This window comes from Epinephelus lanceolatus, chromosome 6 (assembly GCF_041903045.1).
Source record: "Epinephelus lanceolatus isolate andai-2023 chromosome 6, ASM4190304v1, whole genome shotgun sequence".
Lineage (NCBI taxonomy): Eukaryota > Metazoa > Chordata > Actinopteri > Perciformes > Serranidae > Epinephelus > Epinephelus lanceolatus.
The window spans coordinates 47,232,615-47,255,949 of record NC_135739.1 but is presented as its reverse complement, the minus strand read 5'-3'; the positions used below and the strand labels follow the sequence as shown (position 1 = coordinate 47,255,949).

Genomic DNA, 23,335 nt, shown 5'->3' with positions numbered 1-23,335 from the left:
CTTTGACTTGTATGTATGTACACAAATTCTGTTTTATTTATTTTGCTGTGCGTTGGCTGCCGCCTGTTCTGATTTGTTAATGTTATTTTTTGTTGTCTGCCCCTTATACCCCGGGGAGGGGTCAAAAGGAATAAATGAAATGAAATGAAATGAAAAGTAAGGCTTATTGTATGATTAAGACATTTAGCCTTTAAAATATCTATTAAGTAATTATTATTATTTTTTCCTCTTTTTCAGTGGTCACAGCCTCTTATGGAAAGTTTCTGCTCAAAGCACCAGCCTGCACCCCTGCACAAGCAGCTGTACTGACAGACAGCATTTTAAATATGCTGATCACAGACATGCGTCCGCTGAGCATGGTGGAGGATGGCAGCTTTAAGGCGATGATTTCCACTTTCCATCCCAATTATGAACTTCCATCAAGAACCTTCTTCACAAAACAGTTGGACAAAAAGTATAAAGACATCAAAGACAAGATGAAGAATGCCCTGCAAGAGACTGACAGCGTGGCACTCACAACTGATATCTGGACGAGCATTGCAAAAGAGGCTTATATGGGGGTGATGTGCCACTATCTGAAGAATTGGAAAATGGTGTCCCACTGCCTGACAACGATGCCCCTGGAAGAGAGACACACAGCTGCAAATATTGCAGAATGGATCGAGGAGGTAATTGCCAAATTTAACATTCCACCGGAGAAAATCAAGGCCGTCGTCCATGACAATGGTGCTAATGTCGTAGGAGCAGCGAAGATTTTGCATGAAAAGCATGAATGGGCATCGGTGAAATGTGCAGGACACACCCTCAACTTGGTAGTGCAAAACTCTCTGAAAAGCCAACAGGCTATCTCCGTGTGTGTGGCTGCTGCAAGAAGCCTTGTTGAACACTTTAAGAAGAGTGAACTGGCATGCACAAAGTTGAGGGTCAAGCAGACACAAATGGGTACCAAGGAGAACATGCTGGTGCAAGATGTCTGCACACGCTGGAACAGCACCTATGCCATGTTGTCCAGGCTGCAAGAACAGAGATGGCCAGTGACTGCTACACTGTCTGACCCAGCAGTGACCCAGAGAGGGAAACACTATCTGGATCTCAAGACTGAACAGTGGAGCCTGATTGAGGAGCTGAACCAGGTCCTTGAGCCCTTTAACTCAGCCACAGAGTTTATGAGTGGCCAACAATATGTCACACTGTCTGCACTTCCACATATTGTGCAGAAAATTAAGAAGAAACTACAGAATCCAGATCTTGAGTCGTCATCTGTGAAGTCATTCCAGGCTCATGTGACAGAACGGGTCACAGAAAGATGGAAAGACTTAACAGAGTTCAAACCTGAATCTCCAAATATTACCCTGCTTCCTGCTGCTCTGGATCCCAGGTTTCGGAAACTGAAGTTCTTGCCTGCTGACCAAGCATTCAGTGTCAAAAGCACAGTACAGACCATGGCACTTGCTGCCAAACAGCAAATGAGGTCCACTGCAAGACTCCCCACCAGCAGCACATGGTGGCAAGATGACGATGTTCCTTGACTCAGACTCCACCAGTGTCAAATGAAGCTGTACAGAAGGAGGTAAGTGATTTTCATATACAAATAGTGTTTTATTTTGGTTTTCTCCAACAATTTCCACAATAAGGCAGTACACATAATTTAAAGTGTGAGGACCCTATTGTAATCGTGCTGTTTATTATTTATTATTATTATTATTATTATTATTATTAGGGCTCGAGCAGGTCTCGACCTGCGAGGTCCCTATTGTTTTTCAAATGATTATTATTATTAGGGCCCGAGCACCGACCAAAGGCCGGCGAAGGCCCTATTGAAACTGCTCCGTTTATTATTATTATTAGGGCCCGAGCACCTAGCGGTGCGAAGACCCTATTGAAATGCAAGGATTTTTTATTATTATTATTATTAGGGCCCGAGCGACGACAAAGTCGTCCGTGAGGAACCTATTGTAATTGCGCTGTTTATTATTATTATTATTATTATTATTATTATTATTATTATTATTATTATTATTAGGGCCCGAGCAACGACGAAGTTGTTATTATTATTATTATTCTTGCGACATTTTGTGTCCCAATTTCGCCCCTTTCCCAAATTTGAAAATGCTTCTAACTTTCCACATTCGTCCGGCCTCATCCGAAATTTGATATTTTTGGGCGGTTGCACGTGGTCGGCGCGAAATGCCGAAATAGCGCCCCCTACAAATTTTCAAAATACCCTCCCCAATGGGGTTAGTTTGTCAGAGGCAAACGAAATGGTCTAACCAATCGTGTAATGGTGTCAATGTCAATGTGGCAGCGTGGTGACTATCGATCCCTCGCCACTAAATACATTTGGCTTTTTGATGGCTTCAGCGACCTCATATTCTCAAGAACATTGATACACAGGTCCAGAATGGCGAGCTCTTGCATCTGATAGGGGGCGTCGCCCATGGGGGGAACAAAATGCCTCTATAGAGCCCCCTTGAAATTTTCAAAAACCCCTCCCCATAGGGTTTTTTTTTGGAGTTGGAACATGAAAATTGGTACACATGTGTATGTTGTCCAGACGCACATAAAAGTCTCTGGCACCAATGGTCAACTCCAAACAGGAAGTCGGCCATTTTGATTTGGAATTGTCATTTTGGCGTGATTTCCACATGTTGTATTTTAACGAACTAGTCCTAGGGATTTCATCCAATCGACTTCAAATTTTTTAAAGATCATCCAGAGACCATGCTGATCAAAAGTTGTGCTCTGCATGTCTGTAGGTCAAACGGCGTGGCTGCTATGGTGCTGCCATTTTTGATCCATCGCCATGCTTATTCAAGCAGCTCTCTCTCCCACATAATTCATCCAAACTGCTTCAAAATTTCTGTACATGATAAGAGCCCCGCCCTCAACGCCTCCATATGCTCGTAGGCAATCTTGCTCATGCTGCCCCCTTGTGGAAACAGGAAATGCCATCTTTTACACTGACAAACGCCAACCTCAAGCTCCTGACCTGATCAACTACATTTTGTGGCCACATGACGATCAAGCTGATGAATCTCCACAGTGACACACGTGTCCTGTCATGTTGCAGGCTGCCGTGGCGGTGGTGGTGACTTTTCATCCTTCGCCACGGAACATCAACTTGGTATAAATCATTCACGCATTGTCCGATTTGCTCAAAATTTCACATGTGTGATGAGGGTCCACCCCTCGACCGAAGGCCGGCGAAGGCCCTATTGAAACTGCTCCATTTATTATTATTAGGGCCCGAGCACCTAGCGGTGCGAGGACCCTATTGAAATGCAAGGATTTTTTATTATTATTATTATTCTTCCTCCAAATGAATTGCCTTTTTGGGAGGCTTAACATACGTGAAAACTCATGACACTTTGCACAGATCTCAAAACTGGTGAAAAATTTGATATTTTAAGGGTCTCGTGTGTGGGTTCCAAAAAATGGCTCAGTAGCGCCCCCTACAAAAGTTTGAGGAAACAGCCCCTGAAGCTAGTTTAACCTACATGTATGAAACTTGGCAGGCTTATGTAACGCTCAGAGACGTACAAAAAAGCCTCTTGGAGGCATGCTCTAAACCCAACAGGAAGTCGGCCATTTTGAATTTACTGTGCAATTTTGATGCATTTTTGGCCATTTCCAGGGGTCATAAATGAACGAACTAGTCCTAGAGATTTCATCTGATCGACTTCAAACCTTGGTCTGTCCCACCCCAAGACCTTGAAGATGAAAAGTTATCAAAAGCTTGAGTTTTCGTCAATGCGTGTGACCGTGGGATGGCGTCAAAGTTAGGGGTCTCGCCACTAAACAGGAAGTAGTTTATAACTCCAGCATACATGGTCCAATTTTGGCCAAACTTCACAGGATTGATGCCAGTCCTGCCCTGAACACATCTACATGTCAATAATAAGTGATAAACATAGCGCCCCCTACTGGCAACAGGAAATGTCATGTTTTAGACTTTAATGTACATCTCCTACAAGATTGACCAGATCCATCTCAAACTTGGTGAAAAAAGTTGTAAGACGTTGATGATGCTTTATTGTGGAAACTGTGAATTTTCATCGAAGGGCGTGGCCATGGCCTGGCGGCGAACTTTGATGTTTCGCCATGATGATAAATGTTGCTGTAACTTGAGTCCATGTGGGAATATCTTGGCAAAACTTGACACATATGATGACAGTCCAGCCCTGAACACATTAACAGAGGAATTTTGAATCACCGCCATAGCGCCACCTTCTGGCAACAGAAAGCTACTTTATACATTCTTTGATGTCTCGCTTCTAGCAGGTTAATCAGACCCACCTCAAACTTGCTGATCTAAGTCCTTAGACCTTGATGATACTTAAAAATGAAGCTTTTGAGTTTTCATCAAACGCTGTCACCGTGGCGCCGCCTTGTTTGCCATTAAACACAATGTTGTTTTGAAGGGATAAGGGATGCTTGAAAACTCACCAAACGTGGCATACACATCACAGGTTGCAACACTCTATCACGTACAAAAAAGTCTCTTGGAGCCATGCTCCAAACCCAACAGGAAGTCCGCCATTTTGGATTTACTTGTGCCACTTTTGTGCATTTTTGCCCATTTCCAGGGCTTGTAAATTAACAAACTTGTCCTACAGATTTAATCAGATTTGCTCCAAACTTGGTTTATGTGAGCCTGACTACGTTGCGACCAAAAGTTATTAAAGGATCTGCCCAACGTTGAATGGCGTGGCCGCTGTGGAGTGTTGAATTTTGAGGTCTCGCCATGAAAAACAAAAGTGCTATAACTTTGGCGTTATTGGTCCGATATCCACCAAACTTCACATGATTCATATTAGTCCTGCCCTGAACACATTAACATAACCATATTTCCTGATACCCACAGTGCCACCTAGTGGTGACAGGAAACAGGTCTCATCAAACACTTATCTTTCAATTTATCTGAAAGTTACATGCTGTGGTGTATATTTGATGTATAAAAACATGATGTATAATTACTGCGCTCTCCAACTCCCTCTAGTGGAAGGAGGAAGTGATACAAAATGTGAAATATGTCATTCCAGCACTGTATCCGGGATATGCCAAGTCACTCCTGCATGCGATGTCTAACTTTGACAGAAATGAACTGACGCGCCAGAAGGCGTCCTGCCAGCCCCCCCGAGTTGTGCGAAGGTGTGAGGGCCCTTTCATCGCTGCTTGCAGCTTTAAATTTTATTTATTTTTATTTGTGTTTTCTTCTCAGGAAATGTTAAGTTGGAAGTAATTCTATTTATTTTTATTGGAAATTTTGGCTGAATCGGTTTACTACTTTGCATAATATGCATGTAATAAATAAATGTCAGTTTTTCTTAAAAAGGAAACAAATTGGTTGTTATTATTAAGTGATCTGTCTTATTTTCTATTGTATATTTATAATTGGGCTTTAATTAAGCAAAAGTATGTTTTATCTGATTACTCGATTAATCGATGGAATATTCGATAGAATACTCGATTACCAAAATATTCGATAGCTGCAGCCCTAATCTGAATATTTTATTATGTTTTCCCAACTCAGGCAGGGTTCCCATGCGTCCTGGAAAACCTGGAAAATGATTGACCAATTTTCCAGTCATGGAAAACACATGGAAAATGAGAAAAAAAGTAAAATGTCCCGGAAAAGCTTGAGTTGTCCTGGAAAATTATTTTTCCTCCCTCTGCTTCTATCTGTCTTGTGGGTGAACGCAAATGAGTTAAACATTTTACGCATGTATGTCTGTTTTCAGCTGCCTTTAATGGGCAACACTGAGCTGTAGCGCTTCTCTGCTTCATCTCTGCTTCTAGCCAGCACAGCGCCCCATGTGACGCTACCAACCAATCAAATTGCATATTCCCTTAGAACAGTTCTGTTGCCCAGTGTTTCCATATGACTTTGTTGCTAGATTTACCGACTTTTCAGACCCAAGTAAGGATTTATTTTCTCCAAAGAAGTGCCAAAACTAGCGACTTTCAGTTCAAGAGTGTTGCTGTATCGCTGTATATCGAGTGTGAGGTTTTTCTCCCTCTCTCTGTCTCCTCTGTTGAGTGACAGAGGAGCAGCGGAGAGCTGTAGTGGGCGTGCCGTCACTTTTGGCTGTGCGCTCTGAGATGAAATACATCTCTGGTTTCAGTAGAGCCGCAGCGACCATGACGACAGCTTCGAGATAGCGACGGGTAACAGGTAGTCTTGCTGGGCCACCTTTCACTCAGTATTTCATACTTGCTCCATTGTCCGACAGCAGAAACAGAAAATATGTGAATGAGAAAAACTTCATTAGGAATTCAGCTCTATTAAAATACTGTGTATGTGCACAGAGAGCAGAGCTCCGACTTTTCATACAGTTTTTAGCTAGCTACTTTGCAATGAAAGTAATTTAGATGTCAACATCCAAGTGAGATCTTATATATCCATGAGTGAGATGCACACAGACCACAGCGAAGAGGCACACCCCTTAGCCTAAAGGAGGAAAGAGGGCAGTGAAAACTGAAGACTTGCATGTTCATTTGAACAATGTTGTTAGCATAAATGAATGGGATTCAACATGGCTAAATTAATAAATAGAATAAGTAAAAAAAATGATAACAATAAATTTATAATAGTAAGACACTACATAAAAGCCAGACTAAAAAGATAGCTAGCAAACACTATTTATGTCTGAGAGTTAGAAATAAATATTTACAGGTTCAATATGATACTGTGGTGCTAGCTAGAGATATTAGTCATCAATCATCAAGGAAAGTGTCAGTAGTGAAAGTACAGCATTACAAGTGTCTAGTACAAGTGGACAGAGGAAAAGCTCAGGAACACAAGGAAGCTCAGCATTTTTTTCAAGCCAAGCTGTGTTTGAAGCAGAGATTCGCTGGGTAATTAAGATGGTGAGGTCACACTACTCATTCAACTCCAGCTCTGATATCTCAGCCATTTTTGGTGAGATGTTCCCAGACAGTGAGATTGCCAAAAAGTTTTCATGTGGCGCAACAAAAGCAGCTTACCTTATATGTTTTGGCTTGGGTCCTTATTTCAAAGAGCAACGGATCAAAGATATAAGAAAAGCACCGTGCTATGTAGTATCTTTTGATGAATGCTTGAATAAAGTGACACAGACAGAACAGTTGGATGTTGTAGTGAGGCACTGGAGTGAACGTGAAGAGAAGGTTGTGGGGCATTATTTTGATTCAGAGTTTATGGGACACACTCAAGCAGAGAAGCTTCTGGAAAAAATCAAGAGAGACCTGTCACCATTTAATCCCAGTAAGCTCTTACAGATTTCAATGGATGGCCCTGCCGTCAACTGGAAGCTCCAGAGGATATTCCAAGAGGACAAAAGCCGAGAGGACCCAGATGCACCAAAGATGATCAATTTGGGAAGTTTTGGTTTGCATGTTGTTCATGGAAGTTTTCAAGATGGAGACAGAGAAACAGGTTGGAAGGTGGGAGATGTGCTCAGAGCACTTTGGCAGATGTTCCATGACTCACCAGCAAGACGAGCTGACTTCACTGAGGTGACCAAAACAACAAAATTTCCTCTGAAGTTCTGTGCCCATCGATGGGTTGAAGACTTAGCAGTTGCTGAGCGGGCAATAGAAGTGTGGCCAGCTGTGCAACAGTACATCAGCAGCCACCAGAAACTCCCGAAAAGAAAAGTACCATCGTCTGCATCCTACTGTACAGTAAAAGAGACCACAGCTGACCCTCTTTTTCAGGCTAAGCTCCAGTTTTTTGCATGTTGCTAGACAGCTGAAGCCTTTTTTGGAGAAATTCCAGACAGATGCACCAATGGTGCCTTTCTTAGCAAAAGAGCTCTAGTCCATCCTGAGATGCTTGCTGTCATGCTTTATTAAAAGGGAAGAATTGGAGAAGATGAAAACACCTGTCCAGCTGCTGAAACTTGACCTCCAAAACAAATCAATCCATGTGCCACTCAAACAACTGGACACAGGATTTGCCACAAAACAAGCTTTAGAGAAGGCATCTGAAAAGCTCCAGGAAAATCCAGTGAACATACAGGTGTTCAAGAAGGAATGTGTCTCCTTCCTTGCTGTGACCTGCAAAAAAATTATGGAGAGAAGTCCTCTTGTGTACCCAGCAGTGCGGCACATGAGCTCCCTCGACCCTGTGATCATGGTGACAGAGACTGAGCATGCAATAGCAATGTTTGAGAAACTCCTACAGGTTCTCCTCAATGCAGGATGGTGCACTGCCTCAGAGTGTGACAAAATCCTTGCTCAGTATAAAACATTCTCAGTGCATGCAAGTGCAAACCTCAAGGCAGAATTCCAAGATTTTTCATACAGTTGCAGGCTTGAAGAAATTTTTGGGAGATTTGTCAGTGGCAGAGCAGAGTATGCAGCACTGTGGGACATGATGAAATGTCTCCTCACTCTGTCTCATGGACAAGCAGCAGTGGAGCGAGGGTACTCCGTCATCAGGGACATGCTAGTAGAAAACTTGAAGGAGAAGAGTCTGATAGCATTGCGCATGGTCCAGGATGCAATGGCTGAGCATGCAGTTGATGAAGCCCTGCCAAAAGACTTAATCCAACACTGCAAAGGAGCAAGAATGAGGTATATGCAGTACCTTGAGGATAAAAAAAAGAAAAAAGAACAAACTGCAAATGAGAAGAAAAGAACGAAGCTCCACCAAGACATAGAAAATGTCAAAGCAAAACAGAGAAGAATAATGAAAAGCAGTGAGATGATGCAGAAAGGGCAGACGAAATGGCAGTGAATGCAGAAAAAAAACAGGACTTCACATTACTGTCCAAATCCAATGCTTTCGCAAATTGCAATCGCAAAAGTGTGGCTGAGAAAAAGGAAGAGCTACAAGCTCTAGCAAAAACACTGAAAGACCTGCAGGAGAGTGTCAAGAAGCTACAATAACTGAGATTTTTTTTGGAGGAACATTTTAATTTAAATGACATTGCTTTGTTTTATATTGACCTTTTTGCACTGCAGGATAGGATTTGATTTTGATATTTATATTTTTGATTTATTTTTGCAGTGATTTTGATTTTTACTTTAAGAACGCAGGTGTCAGATGCACAAAGTAAACTGTAAGTAAACAGTAAACAGATGAACTAAAGGAAATTGTTTTGGTGATTTATTGAACATATAAAAATATTTTGTGGAGAAAGTACAAGAGAGAAAGAGGGAGAGGAATAAACATTGAAGCAATCTGGTTAAATGTACAAAATATAAGGTTCAATTGTAGAAAATAACACTTCTCCAAAGCTTGGGGGTGGAATTTATTAGTGTATGTTGTGATAACTTGATTCGTACTGTAGCAGCTGAAAAAGTCCTGAAAATGTCCTGGAAAAGTCCTGGAAAAATAATTTCAAGACAAGAGTGGGAACCCTGTCAGGAGTTCATATTTCTTCAAGATGGCACAATGATGGTATGTGTTGGGCTTTTTATCTAGAATTTTCAGAGATTGTTTGTATGCTATTTCAACAGGCTTTAGTGTGGACTTACATGCCAGTGCCCAGGTTGTTACACAGTAGGTAATATGTGGCATTATCATCGCATTAAGGTACAGTTTAGCTGAATCAACAGTTAAGCTATTTCTAATGTATTTGAAGTTAGAGAGATTACATTTTATTCGATTCACAGTTCTTTTTTACTTGTTTAAAGTGCAGCTGTGAGTCTATCATGATTCCCAGATTTTTAAACTGTAACCTTGTTTTTGGACTCAAGTAAAAAATATCAGAGCTTTAGAAAAAACCCTGCTTGTCTGGTGCTGTTCATTCCTCCCACATGCTTTACACCTCAATACCGCTGGTTCTCATCCTGATTGTAGGGGTTTACCACCATCAAAACCTTACAATATGCCAGAGTGTAGTTGTAAGAGTTGTAGGTAAATTAGCCTGTATAGTAAGATATCCACAGATTGAATTTATTTTTATTCCTAAATATGTATTTGTATTTTGTTGTCTGTGAAGTATTTTTTGTGTTTGTCTGTTTATTTCACTCCTAATGTTGGTATTATAATCTCCTGTGAAATGTTTCTTGTACATTATCTTGTAAAGGCAGTATGGGTGGGTGGTTGGGTGGGGATACAAATGGAAATGTTTTTTCTTTGTCAATTGCTGGTATGCCCTTTATCTTCAATAAAAATACATTATAAAAAAAAGAAAGAGAGATACCATGTTCACAAGGATGAGACGTACATACGGACAGATGGAAAAACAACACGAAAACATAATGCCTGGGGTCACAGCTACTGCTGGTGCAGAGGCATAAAGACCCTGCAATTTTAATCCGTGAAAACTAATGACAACATTCATAGCACAATATTATGCAAAGCGCTATTAGACTGCAATGGGTTAGCAGGGTCCTTATAATCCTATAGAGCACTATCCTGACATTAATTTGTGGAAGTCATAAATCTCAACACCTAACCAAGAAGTCAGTGTGTTACTGACATAAAAACCTGCACCATATCCACCTGCTGAATCTATGTCCAGTACTCATTCTCTTTCTGTTCTGCTTTGGTCTCCACCAACTCTGTAGTGAAATATCAGGCTCTTTAGCCACTGAATGTTTCAGTATGCTCACAAGCTAATCTCTAAATTTGTCAGTCTGCCATTTGTTTGCTGGGTAAGTAGTGTACAGTGGCCTGTACACTGCCAAGCCCACTCACAGACAAGGCTCTCCCTTTCGGAAATATTAAACATTTGTATTACATCTGGAATGAACATGACTTTCAATTGCAAAATACGATGGCCTTTTTGTGGTTAAATCTCTGCAGCTTTGGTAATAATTCAAACTGACTTAGGATGCATTATAATAATTCAATGCAGTGGTAATAATTCAATCAATGCAGTGACGTTTCCAGTTATACCTCACCTCTGGACCTGCTCCAGCTCCACAGCCATAGCTTTCTCCTGGCTCCACTGCTGCTTTACGTTCTCTGTCTTGTGTCTTCGACGTGCTGCTCGGCCCTCCTCTCCTTTTTCTTGAACTATGTCATCGGTTGTCTTTGGACTCCCAAGCTCTGATGAATCTGGCTTACTCTGCAAGAATGGATAGAACACATTTAAACCACAAGTACAAATATAAGCTCAGTGTGTAGTAGGAACAACCGGCAAGGCACTATCTGAGGACCTTTGGTGGTGTACTGGCTCATATGAAGAAATATCTAAAACGTAACCCGGATGCAGATCCAGACCTGCCTCAAAAGTGCTTAACACAAACTTAATCTAAAAGTCACAAGTAGCCGGTGAATGCAGAGCCATGCACACAGCGCTGGTGTACTGGCAATTAGAAAGCAGTCTATGGGGCTGTATACATCCCGTGTTTTTTGCCCCCTCAAATTCATTGTTTTTAATGTAGACATGCGGCAGGCGCACTCAAAAGTGACGCTGCTGCGGCGCACATGTGTTTCCCTGCACTGTTTTTTTCAGGGCTCGATGGCTGCGCCCTGAGATAAACAGTTCGACTTTTGGAATGCAGCAGCAGGCACCACATGTCATGTGACACGGAACAACCAATCACAGCCAACAAATATCTTTCCCTTCTTCAGTAAATATCAGTCTGTGGTAAATATGGAGAAGATTTTAGTGCAGGGATGCTAGAGCTTTACATCTGTCCCCCAGACAATATTTTTGGCCTAATACACTTTTACAAAACAACACCTGGTAGATGATCAGCTCTGCACTCAGGATTTCTGGTAAATGATACAGTGCTGATTATGGTCACTTAGCAACCTCAGGTGCAACCTACCTTCGTGCCCTCAAAAGTTGGCAGAGAGTAGGCACAAGAGTAGCACCCACTGAACAACCTTGCATTTTTCACATAGTTAAAGACACAACGACTATGGCCCCTATCATCTATTTTTAACAGGTTTTCTGGTGCTTAAAAAGCCCCACATACATACACTCGTTTTGGTAGAAAAGGGGTCTAACTATAAACATTGATTTAAGTTATACAACCCATTGCCAATAATATGTCCAAGCGTACTGTAATAAATTCTAATGTAGCCTGTAATTAGGGCCACACAGAGAGCAGAGCTCCACAGTGAATGCCTTTGACCTCTGGAGAAACTGACCAGTATGTCCCAGAAGCTCCGGCGGGTGCTCTTGCTGGTGGGTGTGGTGGCCTCGGGTGTGCTGCTCCCTGTCATGGGGCTTCCCCCTACAGCTTGGGTTAGGGTGATGGGAGACGGGCTGGTTTTAAAGACCCGTGAGCCACTGCGTTGCCTGGGGCTGTCCTTTAATTCTTTCACCTCAGGCAAAGGAATCAACAGCCCTAAAGACACATTTTACACAGAGATGAACACAAACAAGTGAGAGACATTTATATTAGTCAATTTATACCTATTATGTTTGTACTATATTATATGTATATATATGTATGTGTGTGTGTGTGTGTGTGTATATATATATATGTATTATACATGTAAATATATGCTTATAGGCTTATAGATGACTGTGTATAAAAGTCCTGCAACAGTGCTTTAAAACAGCCAAGACGAACCAATGAGTGCAACCTTACTTCCCTCTGCAGAACATTCCACATATAAGAAGCTCGATACATAATGTTTTTTTTTTTTTTTACACCAAACTCCATACATACCCTCGAAATAGACAATAAAAACATGTTCTGTGAATGGGGAGTAGAGCCGTTTTTTCCAATTTGTTGCTGTATGTACACACATAAATATGCTGGAAGTAGGCCAAGAATAGGGGCTTACAGTTAGTAATGAATCTAAGTGCACCATGATATACAGAGTCCAAAGCATGCAAACACTTGGAGGATGGATTCATATGATACATCCTCTTAAGCCCCGTTATCACCAAACATTTTCAGTATGGTACCTTTGGAACCGAAAATACCCTTCAGGCATGGTACCTAGACCCTGGCGTTTCCACTGCAAACCATACCTTTAAATGTGGGCGGGGTTGTTGTCACTCACTGCTCCGTCAGGCACTCACTGTATTTCCTCATTATCAGTGACACAGAGTAAAGTCTGCACACCGTGATTTTCAGTAAAGTTATGTAAAAGAATGAGCAGTCTTGAAGAAAAAAATGAAAATGCAAATAGGTTGATTGATTATTAATTTTATCTATGAGTCAATTAATGCAGCCACATTCTTATAATGAAAAAGCATTTCTGCAAATGCATTTTAATGTTCAAATTTTACATTTCAAATTGAATTTTGGTATCTATTTGCTGGGGCATATTTTGAAAATTAAATCTCAAATGTCTTTCTTTTTCATTTTAATTAAGTAAAAGAATGAGCAGTCTTGAAGAAGAAAATGCAAATGCAAATAGGATGATTGATGATTAATTTTATTTATGAGTCAAATAATGCAGCCACATTCTTAAAATGAAAAAGCATTTCTGAAAATGCATTTTAATTTCAATATTGGTCACGATTCGCTTCCATAGAGATTTGCGATTTAATGTAAATAAATGTTAAGGTGTGTGCCTGTGAACGTGACTGCCTCTCCTGTAGTGTGTGGAGTTGGTTGACATTATGCCCACAAGCTATCCTGGTGTGTGCAGCATGTATGGTCAGGTGACCAGCCGCGTGTAGCAGTGACCAACATAGACACTGAAGAAGAGTGTGAGCACGACCATGGGCAGGCTGAGTTGGTGGTGGAAAAAAACGCAACGTCTAATACAGTGCCCTCCAAAAGTATTGGAACAGTGAGTCCAATTCGTTTACTTTTGTTGTCGACTGAAAACATTTGGGTTTGACATCAAAAGATGAATATGAGACAAGAGATCAACATTTCAGCTTTTATTTCCAGGTATTTACATCTGGATCTGATACACAACTTAGAAGATAGCATTATTTGTAATGGAACACAAAATTTTTAGGTGAGCAAAAGTATTGGAACATATAAACTTAAAATAGATTAAAGTGAATGAGACTTAATATTTAGTTGCAAATCCTTTGCTTTCAATAACTGCATCAAGCCTGTGACCCATTGACATCACCAAACTTTTGCATTCTTCTTTTGTGATGCTTTTCCAGGCTTTCACCGCAGCCTCTTTCAGTTGTTGTTTGTTTTGGGGGGTTACTCCCTTCAGTCTCCTCTTCAGCAGGTAAAATGCATGCTCTATTGGGTTTAAGTCTGGAGACTGACTTGGCCAGTCTAAAACCTTCCACTTCTTGCCCCTGATGAACTCCTTTGTTGTTTTGGCAGTGTGTTTTGGGTCGTTATCTTGCTGCATGATGAAGGATCTCCCAATCAGTTTGGTTGCATCTTTCTTTAAATTAGCAGACAAAATGTTTCTGTAGACTTCTGAGTTCATTTTGCTGCTGCCATCATGTGTTACATCATCAATGAAGATGAAAGAGCCCGTCCCAGAAGAAGCCATGCAAGCCCAAGCCATGACATTACCTCCACCGTGTTTCACAGATGAGCTTGTATGTTTGGGATCATGAGCAGATCCTTTCTTTCTCCAAACTTTCACCTTTCCATCACTTTGGAAAAAGTTCATCTTTGTCTCATCAGTCCATAAAACTTTTTCCCAGAATTTTTGAGGCTCATCTCTGTACCTTTTGGCAAATTCCAGCCTGGCCTTGCTATTCTTCTTGCTAATGAGTGGTTTGCATCTTCTGGTGTAGCCTCTGTACTTTTGTTCATGAAGTCTTCTGCGAACAGTAGATTGTGATACCTTCACTCCTGCCCTCTGGAGGTTGTTGCTGATGTCACTAACAGTTGTTTTAGGGTCTTTCTTGACAGCTCTCACAATGTTTCTGTCATCAACTGCTGATGTTTTCCTTGGTCTACCTGTTCGACGTCTGTTGCTTAGTACACCAGTGGATTCTTTCTTCTTCAGGACATTCCAAATGGTTGTACTGGCTATGGCCAATGTTTGTGCAATGGCTCTGATTGATTGTCCATCTTCTCTCAGATTCACAATTGCTTCTTTTTCACCCTTAGACAGCTCTCTGGTTTTCATGTTGGTTCCACCTCTAAATGCAGTCTGCACAGGCAAAACCTATCGTACCCAATCTGAAACTGAGCTCAGACATTCAGTGCTATTTATTGTTTGAATAATCAATGTAATTGGGAGACACCTGGGCAACAAAACACACCTGTCAGTCACATGTTCCAATACTTTTGCTCTCATGAAAAATGGGTGGGTTCAAACAAAAGGTGCTATCTTCTAAGTTGTGTATCAGATCCAGATGTAAATACCTGGAAATAAAAGCTGAAATGTTGATCTCTTGTCCCATATTCATCTTTTGATGTCAAACCCAAATATTTTCAGTCTACAACAAAAATAAAGGAATTGGCCTCACTGTTCCAATACTTTTGGAGGGCACTGTATATGGCGATACTTTGGATTCAGGTACGGCGACGTTGAACAGAAAGACGTGCTGTGTAAAAGTTTAAAAGTTAAAAGTCGCCACATTCCACGGCAACACGACCAATCTATATCAGCACTTGAGACAGCACAGGGAAAGGTAAGAAGGATGCATGCGAGAGAAAGCCGAGCCGTGTAACATTAAAGACAAAGACACAACATCCAAGCACAGTTACACAAACATTTGTAAGTGTCACGGGGAAATCATGGACTCCATAACAAACTATATAATAACAAATGAAAAACTGTGCAATTTTGCTCGGGTTCGGCCCACTTGACATGCTGTCGTGTTGTGCCATGGCGCTGGAATTTGTCATTTACGTGACAACACCTGAACGCAACACAGGCTTGCTCCGCTTTAGGTACAGTGCCGTGCTGCGCTGCTGTGTGATCAACGTGTTTGACTGTGCTCAGTCTGTTGATGGTCATTTACACACTGTCCATAACAATAACTATGTCAGGTCAGTGCCCCCTGATATAATGTAGGGAAACACTGAATCAAGCAAAAAGACTCATGATACCATTTATTTATTATATTGTAATCGCAATCGCGATATTGTCCACTCAAATCGCAATCGCACATTTTTACCAAATTGTGCAGCACTAGATGTAACAGTTAAAAGACCAGGAAAGAAAAGCAGGCGGTGCCAGCCATTTGGCAGCTTCTATGCAGGGTGTTGGCAGTGAAAAACTTGGTGTTGTGGTGTACTGAGGTCAGCAGTGGGAGTCTGGGAGGAGGTTGTGTTGTGTTGTAGTCTGTTGTTCCATCTAGTATGTTTTGTCATCATTTAATTAACTATGTTTTCCTTTTTCTTTTCAATAGGAAGTAGTACTATGTTTTCAGTTAACATCTTTATCTTTGTTTTAAATCTATATTTATTCAAAGTGATAATAAAAACGCTCATTTTTGGTTGATACACTTCCATTTGCCTTGTGTCTTTCTTTCCCTGGGTTTTATTTATATGTGTAACTCCCTTTATCTCCCTGAACCATTTGAAGATGCAACAGGTCCCCAGTCAGGAGGGAATCCCTGATAAAGATATATTCAAATTTCCAAGAAGACTTTTATTTCCTCTTATTAAAAATATACTTCTCATTAAATAATAAAAATGACTTTCAAACTATTACTTACAGAGTTTTGCTTAATGCTGTATAGTGTCCATCCCCTGCAATTTGACTGCAAACAGGTTAAGTATGTAGTACGTACAGCATGGAGGAAACCAATAAGCATTTGGAGATGACCTTACCTTTAGCCTCTTCTCTCTGAGCTTTGGTTGCTGGGCAAAACACCCCCAGACAAAGAGGATTTGGTAAGACTCTCAGCTCCATGACAACATCACAGAGTGCATGGCGTAGTGCCCCCTGCAGTTTATCGCTCAGCTGTAAGGGGCTGATGTTGCCTTGTTCCCAGATGTCAAAGCGTACATACAGCTGTGGCTCTGTTGGAACACAAGCAGATGCAGCGATTGGTGGGTTTATCACTCTGAATCCCAAACATTCAAATGAAAACAACTATATAACAATGACATTAGACAAAACATAAAGAAGGAAAATCCTGCTGACTCAGCACATACTAATATCATATTAGGGGATCTATGACATTTGGAAAATGTTTAGAGCTGTTTGTAAATGGATAGAGACAGTTGAGTAAATATAGTAGGGTGAGGGATTGGGGTTAGTACTCTGGGAGACAAGAACCTACACTCAATTAGACTAAAGAAGCACAAGGTTTATGGGAAACCTTGTCTGAACCTCCAAGAATAAATTTACAAATTTGTTGGAAAAGTCATCAAAATATGGGACACATGGCCATTAAAATGGAAGCTTCAATATGGAGCAGAGAACAAAAATTAATTTGCCAATGTATTAACAGTAAATATTATTTTTGACATTTCTTCTCACTTCACCACTTACTGATTTTAATGCTAAATGAATACAACACACAGCTGTCACACATGTACAAGGAGGTGGAGCAGACAGTGACAACACTCTGAGTTTTACAAGCAGCATCTATATTCCTAAAATCTGTAGAAAATCTGCGTTGTTCTGAGGGCGCAGATTCTGTATGGGCCTACTCATGACCCTCTGGCAGTGTGTGGCATTATCTGTATCTGCAGAGAACCTGCCCTCTGCCTGGATTTTCTTTATTTCTTCTTATTTTTATTTGTTCAGGATGTTTCTGGGTGTCAGCCTTTGGGTAGTGGTGTGTAGACCCCAGCCAATATCAGCACGAGGTCAAGACTCAAAAAATGTAGCACCAGCTCTCCCTATTCTCTGCTCTGTGGATGCAAGCTTTAGGTCTGTGTGTCTGTTCAATCGAGAGCAAGGTTGAGCCAACACACACACACACACACACACACACACACACACATCAGTGCAGCACCTTCCTGCAGGGTTGTGCTGATTCACGTTACCACCACTCCCTCTCTGCATTCTCTTTCTAGTTTGCTTGACCAGGACTGCTCTCTCAGTGTCATTGAGCTGAGGGGGAGGACCCAAGTTTGAATATTTTGCTTACAAACAGGAAGTGACAAATCCTGCATAGTGTGGCTTTAATAGTGGGTCAGCAGTACTGACTTGAGGCTGTTAATCATCTCCACTATGGTGTCATTTCTTTCAGATGGATCATGATTATTCTGACTACGATATACTGATGTTTAAAAACAGAAGCATCTCCCTCTGACAGGCTTTGCCTGACAGAGGGAGATGCTTCATCTGTACAGACTTATGAAAAATATAATACTGTTCATCTCTACAGGGATGATGAAAATATGAAACATGTTCAGGGTAAGGACATAACTGGAGAAACTGGACATGATGATTGTTGTTGCCTCTTCTCTGATCTGGCACCAATGTCTGTCCTCTCCTGCTTCCTTCACACACTCCTATCCCGCCAGCAGCCAGTGTTTCATCAGCATTCTACATCATACACACTCTCGATATTTCATTAATATATCTTCAAACTATATACAAGCACAGATAGCGCAGATGACTGTCACTGAACAATGAAGTTTTAATTAATTAAACCCACAATCAAACCCTTAATTTCAGGATGGCTCTATTAAAAGCACAAAACCAAATGTCTTTCCTGTTGAAACACAAATAGATTATGGCTAACACTTAATAAATACAAGAAAATATATAAACCCTCCAATACCAGGAATTACTTAGGATTTATCTCCCAGTGATGCAGTGTCACATTGACAAATCTAACCTCCAGGAAGAAAAATCTTTTCAAATTACAGAACTGTATTCATTTACCACAAAGATTTACTTATTCCATTTCATTTATGACTGTAACAAATGCATTTTTAAATGAGTACAGTGAGTACAACGAGTACATAGCATAAAATTACTCCCGGACTTGCTTTAGCTTATCGGCACTGATTTCACACACTGCATTCAGTTTATTAGTCATAGCTAGTACTGGTCAACTTATAAAACAGGTTGGGGTCTGACTTTGGACATTTTGCCACCTGGATATCTTATCTGGATCAGAACAAACACATTGATGCAGGAGTGAATGCACAGAGAACACACTGCATATGAATCAGATTACCCAGATCACACCTAGAGGCAGTCTGTCTCACATTTTGATCCAGGTATAAATTATTTTTGTACAGTCTGACCACATTCTGTAGGAAAAAAAATCAGTTGAAAACATCCAACTCCAGTTATCAATAACTACAATTCTACTTTCTCAAGCTGCCAAAGGAAAGTAAGCAGAGCCCATACAGCAACATCTCATCAGGAGACTTTCAAGCCTGCTGTCCCTGTGACCTGTCCCCAGATAAGTGGATGAAAATGGGTGGGTGGATGGATGGATGGATGGATCAATCAATAAATGGATGGACAAACAGATGGATGGATGAATGTAGAGGACAAGAGTCATAGGACCAACAGGGGCTTGCTCAAACCTCTGATTACCTTGTTACAGTATTGGTAACGTTAGACAAGAGTCCTGCATAAGTCCATTTTTGAAAACCTACACCCACCCATACCTGTAAAGCTCCATACCAGAACCGACCCATTACTCATCATGATATCTAAGTCAAAGCCGTTATTTAAAGTCCCGCGACTCGACCCCCACCCGTGATTAAACACACACAGGCTACAGTCACTCTCATTAAGCTGGGTTCTTGGTTCTTGAATTACAAATCCAACAGAGTTTAAGTCTGTTTTCCTGGCTGTGCTCAATGCTGGGATAAGAAAACATTCTGCGCAATCACTGCCAGGTTAGGAAACATTTTAGCAAGCTTCTTTCACCACCATAAAACCTCAAAAGGATCCTCTTTGGTTGTCTTGAACTCAATGCAGACTGCCACCTCACCCTCGGGCTTCAAAGTTTCATGGCTGGAGTCCTCCATGTCGGTGGCTCGGTGACGAATGTGATGACAGGGACAAAGGTTAGACTTCTGTCATTGACTTTCAAAATAAAAGGAACTGCAGCTTGATAATAGTGATTTAGATGCCAAAATATTACACATATACTGAGTATCTTTTTCATTTGTTTTATTATGAAAAATAAAAAACTGAGTTTTGTTCTTACCCACTGCCCACCTGGGTGTAGTTTATTCTTACCCATGCCCGTGACCATTAATTTTTATATATACATATTTTTACCCATTATCGACCTAGTGCAGGACTCTGACATTAGCCCAGTTGGCAAAGCCATTGAAAAATAGCATACAATCTTTCTTGAGCTGTTCATCACACAACCATTTTCGTGCTCATTGTACTGGTTTGACAGTATCACACAATGCTTCACTTGACTTGAGGCACACCACGTTTGTTTAAAAGTCTGCCCGATCCATTTGACTACAGGCATGTTGAGTTTTGAGTGAGATAACAAGGACGCTTATAAAACCTGGTGTAAATGCAAAGGCCTGTGACCAGATGTCATTAACCTGATACAGTTCTTACATGAATACCAGGTGTGGGGTTGCGATGACGTCACTGAGCTGAGAGGTCGGACTGGCACTGAGCTCCCGCTCCCATCAACCTTAATTTACATTTTTACCAACCACAGACTGTTATTTCTATTTGTTTTTGACCCTTTTATGCATCCGAATGATGTCGGGCAAGGAAAGTGGCTCGGTTCCGTCCGGAAAAACAAGTAAATCTCAAATAAATCCGAGAAACAAACGCTCGCTGAGAAAGCAGACGACACGGAGAACAGAACGAGACGGGACAGCATCAGGGTTGTTGGCTTAAAGGAAGGAGCTTAAGGTGAGCAACCTGTTGCCTCCTTTGAATGCTGGCTGCCGAAATTACTGAACTTGGACACTAAACGGGGCATAATTAAGATTGACAGGGCGCACAAAGGGCTTCGGACCGGCCCGCGGCTACCGCCCCTGACCCGTCCTCATCCAGCTGCACCACTCCGGGGATAAACAGCGGATCATGGCTGCACTGAGGGAGAGACGACAGCTGACACATGAGGGACAGAAGCTGTAGCCTACATCCAGCAGGACTTCTCTGCTGCAGTGAAGGAGAAGCGGCACAGCTTCAACAAGGTGTGTGAGCGTCTGATTGGACTGAACATCCGCTTCTTCATGCGGTTCCCCGCTGTCCTCAGCCTCACGTACAACGAGAAGAGAAATATGCTTTCCAGTCCCCCGAGCAGCGCAGTCCTTTGTGGATGGACTACCGTGAACTGTGTAATGATTACCACTGGGTAAATATTCAGTATATTTAGTGGCAGGATGCCACTCAGTAATTTAAATTTGAACCCCTGTATGTGACACTTAATATGGAGTCTACATAGTGCCTTTCTTTACTTTGTTTATATGGTTATACAGCTGTGCACATTAATCTTGAAAAATGTTTAGTAATGTTTAGTTAATGTAGCCACACTGCACTAAGCTGGGGTTCTAATGGCTATGGTGTAAACTCAAAAAAAGTTTGGTTTGGATTGTTATGATAAAAAAGGGGATGTCGACTCTGTGGCCAGAGCATCATAATCCCTGAAGAGAAGGGGGTCTGGGGTCCTTTACTTTGGATGACGAAGGCTGATTTGTTATTATTTCAGGTTTTCTTTATGGGGAAGGAATCCTTGTTGGCTCTGTTTACGGCCCTAACACGTTCAAGCCCTCTTTGTTTTCTAAGCTACTCGCAGCGACATCCTCACATCTAACCCCCTTCACAGTATTTGGAGGAGACTTTAACTGTGTTCAGGATGCTAATATTGACCAATCTCCATCAAAGCTTGCTTTTACCTCAAAAAAGACAGCAAGGCTGAAGGAGCCGTGTGCAGATCTGTGTCTCTTTGACGTTGGGAGGATTATAAATCCAAGGGCAAAAGACTACACTTTTTACTCCACCCCCAACAATCCCTGTCAAGAATTGACTATTTTCTAGTGTCTAAAGGTGGTAGGTGATAGAGGTGGTAGACAGAGTCAAAAGCATGCTCAATTGAAATATGTATATTGTCTGACCCTCCCCCCCCCGCAATGGGAACTTTTTATGTCTACAAATAACACTCCAGGTAAAAATCCTTCCCTATTGTGGCAAGCGGCTAAGGCGTTCATGAATGGGTTCATTATATCTTACACAGCAGCTCATAAAAGGGATACAATCAGGAAGCAACTGGAATTAGAACATTCGATCCAGGATTTAGAGAACACGTTTAAAGGCTCTCCATCTAAACATAATCTTAAAAAATTAGAAGCCCAATCTAGAACCTTTGACACGTTTAAAAAGCCAATGGGAAGAAGAATTAGGCATCGAACTTACTGAGGATATATGGGACTCCACATTAGATAGGATACATTCATCTTCTTCTACATTCATCAATTTGCTTAAGACATAAGGTAATACAGTTCAAGATTGTACATAGGTTACACTGGTCTCAAGCGAGATTGGCAAAAATAACACCAAATATTGACCTTAACTGTGACCGCTGTGGAACAGCAACAGCTACTTTATCACATATGTTCTGGTTTTGCCCAAAATTAACAGAGTTTTGGCAACCTATATTCAAATTCTTTTCTGACTTGCTAGGAATACCCATAGAACCTCTTGCCATAATAGCAATATTTGGTGTAGCACCACAGGATTTATGCCCCACTCGACATGGCAAAAACATGATGGCCTTTGCTATGCTACTGGCTAGAAGACTCATATAGATATTGCTTAAATGGAAAGACAAATCTCCTTCAACCTTCAGTCAATGGATCAGGGATCTTCTGCACCATCTGACTTTAGAAAAAATCCACTATGCCACAAGAGGCTGTGCCCTCAACTTCTATGCTATATGGCAACCAGTGCTAGATCATGTTGAAAAGATAGATGCCTCAGACATTTTAAACGTATAGATATAACCCCTTCTTCTTTTTACTATCCTTTTATTTTTATTTGTGTATGTTTTTGTTTGTTTTGTTAACTTGATTTGCGGATTTTTGTGTATGTGTGTGTGCATTTTCTTTTCTTTCTTTCTTTTTTTTTTCTTCTTTCCTTTAAATCATGTACATTTACTGACTCGTGGTGGTGCAGTGGGGTGGGGTTGTTTGTGAGGTGGGATTGTATTGAAACGTATATCAAATTGTATCTTTTATAACTTAAAAAAAACTAATAAAATAACAGACATGAGGACAAAAAAAAAAAAAAAAATTAGAAGCCGCAAGATCTGTGCTTAATGAACTCTTAACAAGCAAAGCAGAGGCTTCTATCCTTTTTGCCAGACAGAGGCTATATGAACATGGCAATAAATCTGGCCGCCTTCTTGCCCCCCTGGCAAAGGGCAGAAATGCCATTAATTTAATATCATCACTTAAAGATAGTAATGGAGACAAAGTTCATGAATGAAAGAAAATTAACAATATTATGAGACAGTTCTACTACAAGTTATATTCCACCGAATGTAATACTTCAGATGAGCTAAGAAAATCTTTCCTGGATCAAGTCAGTCTCCCCTCTCTCACAGAGGAACAGCAGGAGTTTTTGAATAGACCGGTTACCAGAGAAGAGGTCCTGGATGCCAATTGCACACTTCAAAGTGGGAAAGCACCAGGACCG

At 41.1% G+C, this 23,335-nt stretch overlaps 2 protein-coding genes across 8 annotated transcripts in view; one reads left to right on the top strand and one right to left on the bottom strand.

Annotated features, from left to right (window-relative positions):
• Positions 1-23,335, bottom strand: part of szt2 (SZT2 subunit of KICSTOR complex) — a 421,207-nt gene that overhangs the window by 148,976 nt on the left and 248,896 nt on the right. For all 7 annotated transcript variants that reach the window (XM_033622785.2, XM_033622790.2, XM_033622786.2 and 4 more), the window contains exons 51-53: positions 16,567-16,758; positions 12,041-12,240; positions 10,840-11,006 (exon numbers count right to left, since the gene is read on the bottom strand). In XM_033622785.2, the coding sequence (XP_033478676.2) occupies positions 10,840-11,006; positions 12,041-12,240; positions 16,567-16,758 (559 nt within the window). The remainder of the gene's footprint in view (positions 1-10,839; positions 11,007-12,040; positions 12,241-16,566; positions 16,759-23,335) is intronic.
• LOC144463722 (E3 SUMO-protein ligase ZBED1-like) lies at positions 342-1,553 on the top strand. Its single transcript, XM_078169109.1, has one exon. It carries the CDS (start codon positions 342-344, stop codon positions 1,527-1,529), a length of 1,188 nt encoding a protein of 395 aa, XP_078025235.1. The 3' UTR covers positions 1,530-1,553.

Excerpts from the sequence above, each read along its gene's own strand:
- LOC144463722 (XM_078169109.1), top strand. The coding sequence starts at position 342 with ATGCGTCCGCTGAGCATGGTGGAGGATGGCAGCTTTAAGGCGATGATT.